Source organism: Lytechinus variegatus, chromosome 4 (genome assembly GCF_018143015.1).
Source record: "Lytechinus variegatus isolate NC3 chromosome 4, Lvar_3.0, whole genome shotgun sequence".
NCBI classification, from domain to species: domain Eukaryota; kingdom Metazoa; phylum Echinodermata; class Echinoidea; order Temnopleuroida; family Toxopneustidae; genus Lytechinus; species Lytechinus variegatus.
Genome location: NC_054743.1, coordinates 41,381,683 through 41,400,311, shown reverse-complemented (window position 1 = coordinate 41,400,311; position 18,629 = coordinate 41,381,683). Strand labels below are relative to the sequence as shown.

Genomic DNA, 18,629 nt, shown 5'->3' with positions numbered 1-18,629 from the left:
CCAGAAAAGGTTGCTAGCTTTTCTCGACTGCGGTAGTCATTGCTGCTAGTTTTTGGACGTAAAAATCGTTATTTATTTAGTATTTAACTATCTACAAAATGTCAGCTGGTGTTCATTTTAAAACATGAGTTCCGATCCACGTGCCAAGACATTGTTGGCAGGTATTGTATTTTCATTACACTCTTTTTTAAAATTTTAATTTTTATATTAATCAAGCTCAGCTCACAGACACAGACACAGTCACACATTTTGTTGTTCACGAGTACGGTACGGTACGGTACGGTACGAGAGAAGAGTTTGTCGTAGCGTGTTGTGGTTGTTGATGGATGATGGTCGATGCATAGGCCTAGCCTGTGATGATTGCTATGCGTTTTTCTGAAATTTGTGTAACGTTATACCAAATCCTTATAAATTAGGCCATGTCCTAACTGTAGATCTAAATAAGCTGTAAATCTGGGTCCCGTAATGCAAAAAGGCAAAGGTTGGCGATTGATCGTACGCTTGATGGGGGGTACGGGTTTGGTGTCCGGACACTTTTATTTTTGAAGTCTTCTTTTTTTGTCATTGGGTTACACTAAGAATATGAATTCAATATTTGTAGCCATCTTCTATTTTGTTCTCAATAATATTTTCTAACATTTTGTAAAAAAAATTGCTCAAACTTCGCTTGTAAATTTTTCCAAATGACTTTCTAAAAATGATCGTCCGGACACACAACCTGTCCGGACACACAAAAACTGGGAATACTATCGATGGTAGGCAATGCAGTCAGTTGTAGAAAAATGTTCTATGGGACCTACGGTCATTGCTAACGTTAAGCTTTGTCTGTTTTTTTGTTTTGTATTTTAAATTTGTCCTGCATACAGTATAAAGTATTAAACTTGTTAGTCAGTGTTTTTACAATTTTACAAAATCTTTGGAAGGAAAACAGGAACATCATTTTCGCAAACATTTAAGTTGGCCATTCCATTCTTTGGGAAATGGTCGCCAAAACAAACCTCTACCTTCTTTTTGCAATATGTGAACAGTAAAGGCACATGGCCAATATGGGAGCATATTGGAAACTTGCTTTGTAAAAGAATAAAAGAAACCACACCAACAAAAGCGCAATTTTTTCCATCCAAAATTTTGTCTCACTGAGGTCAGAAGCCCATTTGTTTTGTGTTGGATGACAACAAAAATCCTTATCAAAACAAAAGTATGCAGTGAAAAAAGGGTAATTTTTCATGAGGAATCAGCTTATCACATTTTTATTTGCCACCAAGCTAATCCTTTTGCAGCAAATGTAAATTAAAGGAAAATGGTCTCCCAAACTGGAGATTGTCTCAGAAATTGGTTACCCAAATTCTTTACAAAAGTCTCTGATATTGGAGATTATCTCTCTCATGGGAGACAGTCTCCCATATTGGCCATGTCCCTCTACAGCTACTGGTGCACTGGTGAAGAATCCTGGGGCCGATTGCACGAAAGGGTCTTTGCAAGGACCGTCTTTCCTGTCGCCCATTTTTTATGATGTGCCATGTGAAACGCATTTTAAATAAATTATCTGCAAACATATTTTATTCGTCCGTTAAAATAAACAAAATATTTGTTTATAAAATGATGTGATATATCATGAAATTGTATAAAAGTTGATTTAAAAGCAAGCTAACAAATCTTATTTTTTATCATAAATTTCAGGAACACCTCGCTTATAGCGCATCATAAAAGATGCGCGACACGAAAGACGGTCCTTGGAAAGACCCTTTCGTGCAATCGGCCCCTGGCTTCATCGATTTTCAAAATAATTAACGCAAAATGACTTAGTTTCCAATCAGGGCAATGCGAGGCTCTCCGCGAATCTGGTTTCCGCTTTCTACGCATGCAATATTCCTCGGCCCTACTTTCCATTAGTTGACACTTTATTAGATGACATTAATGACAATTAAATCATGCCTCGCATTACTTTATTTTGCCATTTAATGTAATTTACTAAATTCATCTTGAGAAGGTCTACCTGGCCCCACATTTCCCCACTCTTTTTATAAAGTTCACAAAGTTCAAACAGATGAAGGAAAAAACAAATCAATGGAAATTCACTAGATCTAGGCCTACCAGTAAATATATCAGAAACAAAATCAGAAACTAAATAAATTTAAACAAGAGTCATCACTGGTAAAATCTAACTAAAACTCTCTGTAGAGTTGTATACACTGCTGGTTCATGGTTCCCCTTTCGACGAGTACCTGTACAATGTAGATTAAAGACAGCTTGCTCATTCATCGATGACAAAATGAATCTTTAAATTGCTTATTTAGTCTTCAAAATGGGAGCTAGTTTGTGCCTAGATAGTTGGGAAATTCTCTATAGGGGTGTACAAGCTGGTTCCTATTTTGAAAAGTAGATAAAGACAATTTACTAGTGAGATTTATTTTGTCAGAATCAGAACTGACAAAATACTTTACCGGTATATCACAATTTTAATTGCTGCTAATGCTAGCCTGAGGTGTGCAAACAAAAACTGTATCCTGAACTGAAGTGGAGACCAAATTATGTGCAAAGTTCTGCATTCCAATTTGACAAAATTTGTATTTTTTTGTTGCTTTTTATTGATTGATAGTTTTTTTTTTTGGGGGGGCAGGGTGCCACGATTGGAAGCTCAAGAGAATTTGTATGATTTCACTTATTCAAATTTCATGTTTTGAAAGGCAACTTACAAAACTTATCTCCACCTTTTTCATTTCTTTCATATGCATGTAATATGAAGTTTTACAATTACATTTAAAGGGGGATCTATACTTAACAAGCAGCCGCATCAGACCAAAAGACGTTAAAAGATGGGAGTTGCTGCTACCGTTAAAGGGATAGAGCCTCGTCGATCTGGCGCTGCACAGCGGCTGCCGGGCTCATGATCAATTGGGCAAAGCAAATTTTCGGAGTATTTCATATTTTCATTTTATGTCTATTTCGAACAATAAATTATGGATTTTCATTTTCATTAGAAATTATGCAATTAATAAATTGAACTGTTCCCTTTCAATTTGTCAATTTAATGTACAGTATATACATGTACAGTCCCTCTACTGAACTTAATATAATTGATACTGTACCACTTGTGTTTATTTGTATTGCAGCTCTGAGTGAAGTTGATAATAACCCAGCATCATTGGGTTTCTTGCAGACAACTTTCACTGTTTTCAATCAACAGTCTCCTTCACCGGCAGTAAGCAACCCTTCAACAAGAGCTTCATCATCAACAGAGTAAGGAACAAAGTAGACCTGTTTCATGGATGGCCAATCAAATCGAATGATTTCAGTAGCTAATACTTAAAGCTTGTGTATAGTTTTGGTAAATCCACCAAAATGCACCTACATGTACATGTATCACTATTCCAATTCATTGCTAGCTATAAATATGAATGGATATGCCCTATAACAGTTATGATGTGGAGGATATGAAATGAAAATGTGTTTTACAGGATAAATTTTGCGATTTTACATGGAAATTTAACTTGATCGGGTCACCCGATCAAATTAAAATATCTGTGTGTTTTTGTCTTTCAATTAAATCCTATTCCAAATCATGGAATGGGCTGAAACTTTCAAGATATGTTCTTTGTAACTTTTGGATATCTAATCACTAAATTTATAAGATAAGTGCTTGAATGCCCATTTTTTAATTTAAAACAAGCATCGCCGAGAGAGGGCGCTATATATCCAAGATTTGAATATTTGAAATTTTCTCAGAGAAGTGCAGTTGGAAAAATATCTAACGTTCTCTACGCTTCAGTAAGACTGTCATATTAGATGATATTCGATTATCAATCACATTATTGACCCTTTACCAAAGTTATACACAGGCTTTAAACTCTTTGGGAATTTGTTATTGTAATGGCAGCACTGGCTTAACCCTAAATAGACTGGGCTATTTCGACGCCTAAGAAGACGGGGGGGGGGGGGGGGGCTGATTCACCCCCCCTTATGATCTCGACGAAAATTGGCACACGCGTTACCCATGGCATTATCTCCAAATCTATATCACCAAATTTTGCAAAAAATCTCATGTCTCATTAATTATGCTAGTTTATGCGTAAAATCAGAAGTTTGCCCTAATTAATAAAAGAATGCCCCTGAAATGCTAATTTTTGTTTCACATACTCTAGATAGGCATCTGATCAAATTGATTTAAAACAAATTTCAAAATCAAATTTATTTTCTTATGTATTCTATTGTTTTCTAAATTTCTTATGTATTTCTTTGTTTTTCGACTTTTTGTTTTTTATTGTTTTTTCAATGGAAATTGTCAGGGACTTTATTTTTACTATAAAAAAGATAAGATTAATTGATTTTAAGCAGTAAAAGGAAAAATAATGATACATTTATGAATTTTGACTAAGAACATTATTTGCGTTGGATTTGTACACAAATTCATGTTTTTGAGTAATTTTGCGTAATTTGGAACTGCGTACCCGGGGGTCACAATTTTGGTCTCAAAATTTGCGCGAGACTTGAAAGTAAAAAGTCAGTGAGCGTTGCGGTCAAAAAATTTTGCGCAGCGGATTTATCGCGAAAAATGTCGAGGGGGGGGCTGAATCAGCCCCCCAGTCTTTATAGGGTTAATTGGGTATCTTGCATGTACTTCACAGCCATTTAAAACCGTGGATTGTACTGAAATTGTCAAAGCGAACAATTTACATTTAGAAAATGCTGACAACTTTCACAGATTCTTGAAACATCTTTCAGGGCCCCAAAATACCATATAAAGCTCAGTGGTCAGTTAAACATTTTTCTCAGTATGATTGCTTGCAAATAGTAATAATTCTACCTTCATTATAGTGTAATTGCTAAGTTTTATTTTAGTTACAGGGGGTATTCACTAAATGCGAAAACAAGTTTTTAAGAGCTGTGGACCACCCATTTCCTGAGAATATTGATTCTATCTCATATAGAATAAAGGAGAGAGCAAAGATCATGTCATATTTGTTTCTAATTAAACCTGAGTCCTGGTTAGAAATTACCCAGAACGGCAAACGTGTCGAACTGGTTCCTGGTATTGCCCTCAATCTGTTCAATTTATTTTTTCATTTTATTTTGGTTTCCCCCATTACCCAAGGTATTTTTTGCACCTACATGTGGTCAAGTATTAAATGGCCTGTGGTTTTATCAAATTGTCAATATCGATTATACTTCCTTGTCATGGGTCTGATTGCCAAAATTATCTCTCAATATAAGTGAACCATTTGCTTTAATAACTAGTTATTTATTACGCTCTCCATAGTAAAAATATATCACAGCATCTACAAACATATCAAACTGCATACTGGTATTACAATACAAATGCGTGTATGAAGGAGATAAAAAGAAAATGACTAATTAGAAAAGAGGTGAGTTTTTAGAGATTTCTTAAATTGATCTGTAGTGTTTGATGATTTGATGAAAGAGGGGATGATGTTCCATTCTTTAGATGCAATCACAGTAAAAATGTGATCACCTGATTTTGTACGGGTCTTTGGATGAACAGAGATTAGGACAAGATGGTCTATGGGAAGCAAGGCTGTCTTTGATATATATTTTGGCATCTGGTTTATGAAGGGCTTTGAAGTAGTTTTAACACAACGGTAGTAACTTAAATCATCAAGTCCAATTGTGGTATAGTGTGCTATAATTCACTGGGCATGGTGCATTTGCAAGTGCCTTTTATTAGAAATGTTCACAATATACCCCTTTTGCATGCAGGTAAATGTTCATCTTCATATCTTTTGATATTCTCACTGTCTATTTTTTAAATCTTTCAGGGAAGATGTTGAAGTGATCAGCTCGGATACATCAAGTTCTTCTAGCTCTTCTGCACCAAAGTTTCAGCTAATCTTGTCGCCTCAACATCGTGACCCACAGGTAAAACAAAAACAACTCTCTGTTGGTATATGTAACCCATGAAAAAAAATATATCTATGTGTGGCAAAGGGCAAAGCATCTGAAAATGCCACAAAATCCCTTATACGTTGCAATGGGACCCCCTATAATTTGCTGTTGAATGCAAATGGACCTTGAAATAAATAGAAACTGTAGAAAAAACAGTTGCTTTACTATGCATATCAAGACAAATATTGAAAAGTGAAATATATTTTTTTTGAAAAGTGAAATATATTTTTTTTGATAAGTGAAATATATTTTTTTGGAAAAGTGAAATATATTTTTTGAAAAGTGAAATATATTTTTTTGAAAAGTGAAATATACTTTTTTTGAAAAGTGAAATATATTTTTTTTTAATATTAAAAGTGGAATACAATTTTTAAAAGTGAAATGGTTTAGTGGAAGAGAAACATATTTTTTCAAGTGAAATATATATTTAATTGTTTCCCTATGAGCGTGCCATACTCTTCTACAATCATAAACAGCATAAAATACATACATTTAGGCCAGCAAACTATAAATAATCGTACATTTTTGATTTTTGGTTGAAAACACAATTTACATTGACTTTGTACACGATATCATGTTTTTGAGCAATTTTTGGTCTGACATGCAATACAACGTTGCTCAACTTCAGAACTGCGTATCGGGGTGATGCAAAATTGGTCTCAAAAGTTGCGCAATATTTGAAAGTAAAAAGTCAGTGAGCAGCACGGTCAAAAAATTTTGCACGGCGAAAATATCGTGACTCGTTGAGGGGGGCCTCCGAGGCCCCCCCCCTGGCCTAGATAGGGTTAATAGTAGAATCAATAAATACAAGCGCTCCATCTATTCTGATATACTTAATGCAATTTTTTTCCCCAGACGTATGACAGGACAATTGCGAAAGCAATTCCAAAGAAAGCTTCCTCACCAGGCAAGGAGAGTGCTGCAACTGCCAATGAGAAGACTTGGAATGGTACACAGGTACAGAAACATGAAGTCAAGCATGATGTACTGAGTACAGGAGCTGACAGGTTGGTTACAGTTTATCTTCAAACATCATCATCATGATCGTCGTCATAATCATTGCCATCACTACCATCTTTAATATCATGATAATCACTATTTGCCATCTCATCACCATTGTCCTCATCATTATCATAATCATCATCATCATCATCATCATCATCATCATCATCATTATCATCATCATCACCATTGTTATCATCATCATCATCATCATCATCATCATCATCATCATCATCATCATCATCATCATCATCGTTATCATCATCATCATCATCGTTATCATCATCATCATCATCATCATCATCATCGTCATCATCATCATCATCATCATCATCATCATCATTATCATCATCATCACCATTGTTATCATCATCATCATCATCATCATCATCATCATCATCATCATCATTATCATCATCATCACCATTGTTATCATCATCATCATCATCATCAATCATCATCATCATCATCACCAGTATCATAATCATCTTCATCATCACCATCAATTCCATCAGTGTCATCATTAACATCATCACCTTTTTTATTTTCATCCATTAGTTGTTCATCTCTCTTCTCTTACGAGTTAAAATTCACATATTTCAGGTTCACAAAGTATTCTCATATAGTCTGGGTCTGTAGCACAATGCATAATGATTGATTGTACGCTTTATTTTTTTGATTGATTGTACATTGTAGACAATGCAATCAATCGTGAAAATTTGTTCTACGATCATTGCTAAGTTTTGTGTTACTGGCTCCAAGGGGTGTTTCACAAAGAGTTAAGTGTGACTAGCAGTCATGCTAGCGTGCACATGATTATTTAACACGCATTCTTATTGATTGATATGCAGCAGGGCCTGTCTACTTGGTACAATTTGACCAATGGGTTGATGCCTCTTATACCACGTGCAACTGGGAATTTAAGTGCGACTCTATTAAAGTCTAACTTAACTCTTTGTGAAACAGCTGTTGGGAGTGCTCTTTGGTTTAATTTTTCTAAAAATTTATACTTAGTTTTGGATTAGAAATTCATTTCAAAATTTAAACAGACAGCATAATATATTTTTAAGATTGAATTCACCTGTAACTCAGACTGCATGCAAATTATTCAAGCACTTATATCATTTTGCACATTAAAGTGATTGTTTCATTTTGTTAATTGATAATTTTTTAAATCAGCTGCTTACAAAGTGAAACAATCCCTTTAATATTATTATTGCATGAAAATAGTATTAATAGTCATCAGTTATCATGTTTTGGATGATGAAGTAAGATCAAGGTGTTACATTGTTGTTATAGCAACACCCCAACTGGAAAATTTGAGAAGGCTGGCTGGTGCCGAACTGCAATGAATACCTCCCCGCCCAAGGGTGGGGGTCGTGGAAGAGGTCAAGGCAGGGGGAGAGGGCAAGGGAGAGGAAGAGGGAGGGGCAGAGGGGATCATGGTAACCAAGGCAACCAAACCAAAGGAAGGGGGCGAGCTCTCCGAGGCAACGCAACAGGCTTGAATATGGCAGGGTAAGATATTGAAGAATACTGAATGAAAAAAAAAGCTTGTTAAAAACAAAATTAATTAAAGCTAACTGTAGATATATATCTCCATGCAGTATGGGGGAATAATTTTGCTTACCAAATTTGATTAGCTTTGTTTAGTCACAAGAGGAAGGCTCTCAACTGACAGCCCTAGGTAAAAAAAATTGCTGCACAAAAGACTTTTTGTGTATAAGTCTTTAAAGAATATTGAGGAAATTGTGATGGGATACCAGGAAAATTATAGGAAAAATTAATTAAATCGTGCGCTAACTGTAGATATATATCTCCATGCAGTATGGGGGAATAATTTTGCTTACCAAATTTGATTAGCTTTGTTTAGTCACAAGAGGAAGGCTCTCAACTGACAGCCCTAGGTAAAAAAAATTGCTGCACAAAAGACTTTTTGTGTATAAGTCTTTAAAGAATATTGAGGAAATTGTGATGGGATACCAGGAAAATTATACCCTGAAATGGGTTTGTGGATGAGCTTATTACTACACTCAAGGGTAAACTGTTCCATCAGGGTATAAGGGAAATTTATATTTGACCTTTTCGACGTGATCAGGATTTATTTGTGATAAGATCTTTTGGTATGTTTGTTAATCTAGGAGACAGCAGCAGACAACTCCTGTTTTAACACAGCAAGTTACTCAAGTAGCAGCGAGGAACTGGCGCTATGCTAACAGGTCAGACTCAACTTTAATTTTGCACATTATGTACTGTATAATTTGTATGTATTTTGATTAACAGGGCCCGATAGCAAAACCAGCTTTTTATCTTTGTTAATGTTTTTATCGTGTTTAGCAGTATTGGTTACCCTGTATAAAGATGTGAAATAAATAAATGAATAAAAATTAATAAATCTAAGAAGTCAGTTTGAATGTGTGTGTGTTATAAAGATGAAAGGAAAACATGCTGGGATAAAATACAATGGTCACTGATTTTTTTACCGTTATAAAGATTTATTAAAGTCCGTGCTCTGCTAACTAACATGATGTAGATACAATAAGAATGATGTACAGTGTAGCACTCGTATCTGTTAGCTATGACACTCCAGGCGCCTATTTCATAAAACCTGTTATAACAAATTTGCAATAACGGTAGAAAGCTACTGAAGTCTTTCAACCTGATTGGCCGATAGTAAACTTGTCATACGAATTGTAAAAAGTCCATATTTAGGTTATTTGGTATTTGTTATTTTCATGGAACACTTTCGTATCTGACAGCTTTACAGTGTTTGTAAGGGTGGCGCAGTCTCTGCCCTTTCCTTTGCGAAAACTTTATCTCGTTTGATTTAATGATGAATTGAAACATATCGATATTTTGTTAATTTTCTTTGTTCGAAATGTCACCTTGTAGCAATTCAAGCTCCAAACCGCCTGTCCAAGAGCACGCCGTGTCAGTGTTAACCATACCACACACCGCAGCTGCAACAATCAGTGCCACCGGCAACTTTGCGAACAACCAATCCCAGAATGCCAGCAGTGTTGCCAGCAACTGTTCCACCACCATTCAAGGTGGCAATAACTCTGTTGTCTCATCCACCCAGTCGGTGGCAACGCTATCCACACAACCCGAAGATACTCCACAGAAGATGGAGGTTGGAGTAACTGAAAGTGGAGAAGAAGGTGTGTTGAAAATAGTTGGGTTTTTGTGAGGGACATTTTTAAGTGGGTCTGTATTACAAGACTATGCTGCCCAGAACATGGCATTGATGGTGAGAAATCTGGCCAGATTTAAGGAGTTGAGCACATGAGGTGGTGCTATACAAGGCTGCTTGTTCATATTGGCTTTAAATGCATATTATGCCAAATATATAGTAGATATTTGCTTATTCTATACCAAAATATGACAGCACTCAGACTTACTGACTTTGGAGGAAATCGATCTTGACAATAATTCCGAGGTCATGTTTCTATGTATAATTTTCCTATTTTTCTTGATGAATTCACTGCTCAATGATAAGGGAAATACTGTTTCTTTCCTATTTTTTAGCAGAACCATTTCTATTTTTTAGCCCCTTTGGTTGGGAGGTCTGTTGTAGGGGCAGCGATTTTCCATTGAAAAGTGGTCTTTTCCATTTATGAAAACCGGTTAATTTTGTTTTAAACTTCATCAAAAATGGAAAGTCTATTTTGTTAAAGAAAATGTACACAGCGAAAATGTGAATTCTGATTTGGAGAGGTAAATTCAATGAATTTCCTCAAGAAAAGTAAAGAACTGAAAAGGATTTTCCGTTTTTATTAATACTGATTAAGGGAAAGTCACCGTCCCCACTGCTGTATTCTTGAAAATTTTGATTCATTTTCTCTTTGTGAACCTTGTCTAGTGTCTCTTGTCTTTTCAGAAAATGTTACCGCTGCACCTGCTGCAAAGTCAGAGAGTAAGGAGTCTTCCGAATCTTGTGAGATCATAGACCAAGCTAGCTCTCCTAAAGAAGAACCAATGGCAAGTCCCTTTATTACATAAGAAGTATGGTAATGGAAGATTCAAAGAAAAATTGTAATATCTGTTTATGTGTGCTGTTGCCTAGTGTTAGTTGGCTTTCAGTACATCTGTTATATTTCTGGGTCATTTGGCCGTCCCATATTCATGGCCAGGCGTGGAAAAACCTACAAATATGCCTACTGTGTAGGAGGACATCAAGTGTGATTTTGGTAATAAAATGGTTAAATTTCAGTTTTTAGTATATATCTTAAGAGAAAAAATTTGACAATGATTTTAAACTTGTGATAAACAGAAAAAAAGGAATTAGGGTAAAATTATACTATGTAAGTTCGTTATATCATAAAAACAAAGTAAGAAATTGATTACAAGAAAGTACATGTGTAAAACATGGGATTATTTTTTGTTAGTATGTACAAATATGTGTAAGATACCACAAGGATTTACATGAATGGATAACTGTCATTTTTTTTTCTTCTCAATCTTGTGCAGGAAGCATTGTGCTCAAACTGTGGGATATGGTCTATGGATGATCGATACTGTTTATCCTGTCAATGTGATTTTACACAACGTAAGCCAAAGAAAACTCGCCCAAGGACTATAGAGTTTATCCCAGCCCCACGACAAACCTTCCGTAAAGGGACGTCAAAGAAAATTGGAAATTCGGTGATGTTATCACCAATAGACTCTTCATCAAAACCTAGGTACGGCACAGGAACAACCTCACATGGAACCAGCATACTGTCTACGTCCAGTTCTTCCATGGCGAAGGTATCGCATGGGACTGGAGTATCAAATTCAAAATCTGCCTCTGGGACAAGTTCACATAGCTTATCTTTGAAGTCTACAACAGCGGTAAGTTCACAAGGGTCTGGCACATCATCAAATCCTGGTTCTGCTCTAGTGACGAGTTCACAAGAGTCAAGCAAATCATCTTGCCCTGGTTCTGCACCTGCTGAGAACTCACATGGGACAGGCCAAATAAACACAAGTACAGGGACCACGGGGGGTGAAAGTTCCAAATCAAATTTAGTGAGAATCAACACCTTCTCATCAGCGTTTTCTGGATTTTGTGTGAAGCCTCATCCAACCACTAAGCAGAGATACATTATTGTTAAAAATCCAGAGGAGGAGACCAAACCTGTCTCGGTTTCAACCAGCACGCCATCCATCAGTGCAAAGGCATTCTACGTGAACAAACTAGCGGCGGTCAGCCCTGCGCCGCCCGTCAGCACGGGAGGCATTGCTACGTCATCTGCCGTGCCGGCTGATGCAAAGGCAAGTGGCGCCCAGAATAATAGGAAGAGGAGCCTGAAGTCAAATGGAGGAAGAAGAACACCTGCAAAACGAGCTCCTCCAAAGCGAAAGGAACCAGGTTTGTCATGATATTATGAAGAGAAGTGCATGCATGTACATTTTTAAAAAGTATCGTGTGTATAAACAAATAATTAAATTCTTTCCTGTAGATTTTATGATGATAATGAAGAATTGTTTTATATATCCTGCTCTTATTTTGTACTGAAATATTGTGAGGTTTAAAGCAACAAATACACCAGTAATCTACTGCACAACACATATTGTGCACAAATGTATTCACTGCTAAATAATGTGAATTTGCATTCCATGGTTTAATATGAATTGTATCCTTTGTTCATGTGTTGAATGTAGTGTAAACTTTAGTCATCATCAATAATGAGCAGCCAACATTATCCTAATTGTCATCTTCGTTTTCATTAACCTTGTGATGATCTCAAAATATTCCACTACAACAAACCATGTACCATAGGAAATTTCATTGAAATGGTGTCGCACTAGATTTACCCTCATATCTAGCCGTTTAATTTAAGAGGTGTTTGCCGTTTCCGAATCAAGTTTCTAAATAAGGTCGGACTCTACACACATTTCCTTGATATCTTTGCATGGGGATCTTCAGTCTTTTTCTGAATTACAACTGCTTACTCTTATTTTCTGTGTGAGATGTCTTCTCATCTTACTTCCTTCTCAACAACGCAGTTCATCCGTTGTTTTTTTTTTTCATTTTCAAAGTTTCATCTTGTTCTTACCTTGACCTGGGGGGTGTTTCACAAAGATTTAAGTATGACTTAGAGTTGCACTTAAATGCCGAGTTGCGTATGGTATGAAAGGCTTGACCACATTGGTCAGATCGTGCCATGAGGACGCGCACTACTGCGTATCTATCAATAAGATTGCGCGTTGCATATCATGTACGCGTCGGCATTTAAGTGCCACTTAAGTCGTACTTAAATCTTTGTGAAACACTCCCCTGGACCGTGTTTCATAAAGCTTAGAGATTGATTGTGGTGGTGTTTCTTTATAATCAAAGCAATCAATCATAGAAATCAGTTACACAATTAATTGCAAAGGTTTATGTTACTGGGCCCCAACCAGTGTTTGTTCTATCTATATCAAGGAGGTCATATATTTCAGTATCGTGGCTCTTTATTTTTCCCACTAGCTCTAAACTCCAATCAAGTTTTTGGTATGAATTAATGATCAGCACTTATATTTGTTTTTACTTGCAGAAATTGTCCTAATATCGGATAGCGAAGACGAGGAAGAAGAAAGTGCCAAACAAAAGCCTTCTGCTGCAGCTGCTTCTGAAGATGGTAAATATATATATATATATATGTGTTAACTTCTCTCTGGGGAAAACAAAGGGATTTTCAAAAGTAATGTGGTATTATTGATTATGTAGCACATTAAAGAAATAGGATCATCTGAATATTCACTCACCTATCTCTCCTACACTGATATAGAAATTATGATATAGCTTTTTAATATTAACCATTCGGCCCACTAAGTGTACATTTAGTTACCACCACTCATGATGGATAAAGTTATCAATCACCAGAGGTGATAGATCACATGCTTGAATGCTCTCTTATCCTTACTGGGTATTACAGAGCTGCCAAGTAGTAATGATTTTCAGTATTTAGTACTGAAAAGTGAGAAGAATACTGATAGTTTCATGCAAAATACTGATTTCTAAAGTTTCAGTTGTATGTGTGGTTCTGTGGTATTTTTTGAAAATACTGATTTCCTCACCGAAGTACTGTTTTTCAGCTTCACGAATACTGAAATGTTCCCTTTCAGGTTGGCAGCTCTGGTATTAGTTGCCACTCACTATCTATCACCTCTCATAACTAAGTTTACGTCAGAGGGTAATGTTAGAAATGCTTTCCATCAACTGTTTGCAAAATTTGTTATATCAAGACACCTAGTTTGTGGGAAGAAATAAAACAAATTGAAAGACATGCTTCTCATTTAATTTTATAAGAAAATGCAAAACAATTTTGTAGGGGAAATACCTTGTAAAAAGCAGCACCCATTACGGGTGTCTTAATTTCTTTGCAAATTTTTCAAGATGTTCAAGATTTCAGTCAGGGGCTATACAGTCTCAAATATCCTGGGTTGTATACTTGTAGGGTAAAGCCTCTTAAATGGATTTGGTTCTTAGGAGTAGAAGCCAAGTTAATGTATTGGCAGCAAGCAGTGATTTCTTAAGAAAGTATCTGAAATGAAGGTTAGTTATCACCATCTGTTTTTGGATCGAGAGCTTTATAAGTTACATTAAGAAAATGTGGTGAAATCATTCCTTCATGTTTATAATTTCGTGGAGCTCAATAAATTGCTCTCCTTATTTTTTTGAGGAGCTCAATTGAGCTCCTCAGAATCGCTCTCCGTGAGGAGCTCAAATCAATTCATTACAATACATATATGATAAATTGTAGATTTTTCTTAACATTGTATATGCAATAGCTGTGTTAGCTATTAATTAATATGTGGTGAAACTAGGCCTGGGTCACGTCAATACGTTTACAAGATGTGGTACACGCTCCTGCTAGAAAAAAAAAATGAAAAAAAATTTGCTAAAATTTCATATTTTACATTCTTAAATTCATGAAATGGCCTTCTTTTTTCCATAATTTCTTGAAATTAATTTGATTTAGTTGAAAACTATCAGAAAAATGGAGAATATTCACCACTTTCCCCGACTCTGATTTGAACTCACCTCGGTAAATATTGTAGTCCCACATGTAGACTTCCATGGTGTTGCCATGAAAATCTACATATGGGACTACATGGGACTGCATTATTTACCGAGATTACATAAAAATCAGAGTCGGGAAAGAGATGAATATTCTTCATTTTTCTGATAGATTTCAACTAAATCAAAGTAATTTCAAGGAATTATGGAAAAAAGAAGGCTTTTTCATGGATTTGAAGATGTGAAATAATGTGAAATTTTAGCAATTTTTTTCCATTTTTTTTTTTTTTTTTGAGAAGCGTGATTTTTTGCTCTCCTTATTTTTTTTAAGGAGCATGGTAGGAGCGCCGGCGCGATCGCCCTCCTCAAAAATGAAGGTCTGGTGAAATCATGAAATATAAGCTGGAAAATGATCACATTGAAGATATTTTACTTATATTAGCATGTTGGGAACAGTGGATTTTTATTGCTTTGAAAAAAAACCGGACACCCAGCTGGAATGCCATGTTCATTTCATCAATATTCGGTTACCAGATTCCAGAATCATTTGACACATATTTTCTGAATACATAACACTTGATTGGACATTTTGTTGGATTCTGGTCAAGCTCTTTTTAGATTGTTACCACGTCTCACAATTATGTTTAATCTCTCTCCTTCACTCGAGTAGCCACAGAATCAGATGAGGAGTTGGCCCGGTCTTTCATGACGGTGAAAGCCAAGATGAGGGACAAGGTAAGAACCTTTTTTTGAAATTGACATAATAATATATAGCATTTACGAGGCGCTGGTTATCTAGTTACCTATTCAGTGGAGCACTATATGTGACCTACCACCCCAAAACCACAAATAAGTCACCAGGTAAGGTTCTCTGTAAATAGCCAAAATAGTAATTTTGTCTCCAAAAATATAAAATTAGAATAATAGCAATAAGGGGTAATTCTTCTTCATACTGTTAAAAAAAGAGGTCCTTAAGTTAAATAAAAGAAAAGACAGAAGAGTTTCTTGGCCCCATTTTTTGGGGGACTGCTTGGAAGTTTCACTGAGATTACACAGTATGCACATCTCATGCTTGAGTGAACCCCCCAAACTTCAAACCTCGTTTCTCCTTATTTTTTAAGCTCTTGCTGAATTTCCACAGCATTCAATCAAGTACTTGTAATGGTTATTATTGGTCAATTTTAAGATATCATATATCATTTTAAAGCTTTAGGAAATGAATTTTCAAGCTCAATAAAAATCTCGATATTCATTTTGTTTGACTTATTGTGGGTTTTGGGGTGGCAGGTCACATATATTACCCTGGCTGTAGCTCCAGCTGCTAAAGGTACTTGGTGCATTCAACGAATTAATCTTGCCTGGTACCCATTCACTTCACCTGGGTTGAGTGCAGCACAATGTGGATAAATTTCTTGCTGATGGAAAACATGCTTTTGCTGAAATGTTAGCCCATGTTCCTCTCATTGAAAGATTAGATTCTTAACCACTAGACCACGACTCCCCCACAAAATTTTTTGAAATTGACATCTGATGTTATACACACCAACTCGACATTTTTGAGTCCACAAAATTTCTAAATTATGTGGAAAAGATCATTCTTTTAAGGAATATCTTTAAAAAATATGATGTTCTGCAGTAGAAATCTACTTTTAAGTTCACAATACTTATTGAACATGCTGAAGGTCTGGGGAGTAGGTGAAAGGGGAAGAGGATAGATTGACAGTTAACCCAGCCAAAATTCACTGTATAATCTGAAAAGATTGGCAGTGTGTTAGGGATGGAATGCATGTTTTCAAATGCTCTCAAACTTCTTCCTAATTGATAATTAACTGTCTTTAATTTGACATCAATATTTTAAAGACCAACACTCTACTCATTTGCTACAGAGAGGAGATTTAGTGGGAAGACCGGACACTCAAGGTGGCAAAGACTCTTCTGATGGTCATCACTCTCTCCAGGGCAATCCTAACTCTCTAAATGTAGCCTTCAATGTCTCAATCCTCCGTTTTGGTTCTTGGCCTATGCACGTGGTAGGGACCATGCTGAGACTTCCTGCTGTGTCAATGACTCCTGATGGCTTTCAATTTCATTTCCAACGTAAGTGTGAAACTCAGTTTTTTACTTTACTTCATTTGAATAGCGATGTTCTAAATATGAAAAAATGGAGTCTCTTGCTATTATATTGACTTGTTGATTTTTTAAAAAAATCTGAGGATACTAAATGAAGTTCAACTCCTTGGTGAATATGAAGTCTATGGACAAGCAAACTCGACATATTTATTTCGCAGTAAATGTAAGGAACATCACATTGACAGGTGCTTTTGAATTGCTGAAAAGATAATAATAACAATAATGATAGCTGTATTTATAAAGCGCTTTTTGCCTGAGGATACAAAGCGCTGCTATTATTACCCCGGCTTTAGCTCGAGCTACCATCACCGGCCGCTCAGTGCATGCAAGGAATTAATCCTGCCGAGTACCCATTCGTCTCACCTGGGTCGAGTGCAACACAGTGCGGATAAATTTCTTGCTGAAGGAAAACACGCCCTGGCTAGGATTCGAATGCATGACCCTCTGTTTAAAAGGTGAGAGTCAGAACCACTAGACCATGACGTGCCCGCAATGATGCAGATACTGCAGAATCCTGATATTAACAGTTTTGCAACTCAAATTTCAACTCAATTTCACAAGCCAATACATATAGAGCATAAAATTGCAGAAGAAAAAAATCCTAAAAAGAACTATCTTATCCGACAATTATCATAGTAGCAGTGCCTCTCAGCCCATCAGAATCAAGGAAAATTGTCAGATCTGACAATTTGTCGAACAAAAATGTTGATGAAAAAATCCCCAGAAAGCTTATCATTGAGCATAACAATATCTATTTATGATAGTTGATAGTACTGTGTACCTGTTGATATTAATTCTAAGGATTTTTTAAAATCCTTAAATGCAAGCAAGAAGGACTTGGTTAATAGTGCATCAAATTTTACTACAATCAACATGTATGAATTTTCCATATGACAGTTAATGCTTATGCTTAGAACCTTTATTTTTTGTTTTTATTTTGCATAGAATCAACCCACAAATGTGGTAAGATTGAGCTGCTAGTAAAGGACATCGAGAAATGTGATCATTACCTTAGCGACGATGGCTTTTCAACGTTTTTCATCATGACGACGCCTCACTTTGCTCAAGTTGTACGATCCCGTCTCGCCATGTATCGCAAGGTAGTGCACTTTGATCCAGGCAGTAAAGGTGAGTACTATGCTATCTTTGATGAGTCTCCTTTTTCAGTTAGTTAAATAATGTGAGTTGGAAAGGGCTTAGAAGAACAACGCTTTGCTGTAATGATCTTCATATCCTTTTCCGCTTTATATTGCACATGTCAAGTATTTACTTAGAATTTCATTTGAGCCAGTGATTGCAGGCAAATATTTTGACTTATTTCCAGGGAGCGAGAGATGTATATAACCATTGTGGCAAGATATATAGGACTACATGGTAATGTTGTAACCCGCACCCGTTGCGGTACGGGTTAACCTGCCGGTATGCCTCCGATCGCGGGTTGCGGGCCGGGCCGAGTTCATTCTCAAACCCGCAGACCGTCATGCGAAAAAAAGGGAGAATAAACGACGCATAATAAAAACATTCACAGTGAAAATTGAGTTAAGATCATGTGCTTCTTACGTGGCAGATTCTTTTAGAGATGTAGATATTTCCTTTTAAAAATGCCGGC

General features: G+C 36.2%; 1 protein-coding gene across 5 annotated transcripts in view; it reads left to right on the top strand.

Moving 5' to 3' along the window:
• Nucleotides 1-23: 23 nt before the first annotated feature.
• The window catches only part of LOC121414063 (sentrin-specific protease 6-like), a 33,054-nt gene continuing 14,448 nt past the window's right edge, over nucleotides 24-18,629 (top strand). For 2 of the 5 annotated variants that reach the window (XM_041607117.1, XM_041607114.1), the window contains exons 1-13: nucleotides 24-161; nucleotides 3,114-3,240; nucleotides 5,775-5,874; nucleotides 6,757-6,908; nucleotides 8,203-8,421; nucleotides 9,045-9,122; nucleotides 9,796-10,064; nucleotides 10,784-10,884; nucleotides 11,374-12,256; nucleotides 13,425-13,508; nucleotides 15,558-15,625; nucleotides 16,777-16,987; nucleotides 17,966-18,148. In XM_041607117.1, coding sequence (XP_041463051.1) covers nucleotides 125-161; nucleotides 3,114-3,240; nucleotides 5,775-5,874; nucleotides 6,757-6,908; nucleotides 8,203-8,421; nucleotides 9,045-9,122; nucleotides 9,796-10,064; nucleotides 10,784-10,884; nucleotides 11,374-12,256; nucleotides 13,425-13,508; nucleotides 15,558-15,625; nucleotides 16,777-16,987; nucleotides 17,966-18,148 — 2,512 coding nt within the window. In that variant the 5' untranslated portion in view covers nucleotides 24-124. Of the gene's footprint in view, nucleotides 162-3,113; nucleotides 3,241-5,774; nucleotides 5,875-6,756; nucleotides 6,909-8,202; nucleotides 8,422-9,044; nucleotides 9,123-9,795; nucleotides 10,065-10,781; nucleotides 10,885-11,373; nucleotides 12,257-13,424; nucleotides 13,509-15,557; nucleotides 15,626-16,776; nucleotides 16,988-17,965; nucleotides 18,149-18,629 lie in introns of all 5 variants that reach the window. The other 3 variants (XM_041607116.1, XM_041607115.1, XM_041607118.1) reach the window with 3 other exon arrangements.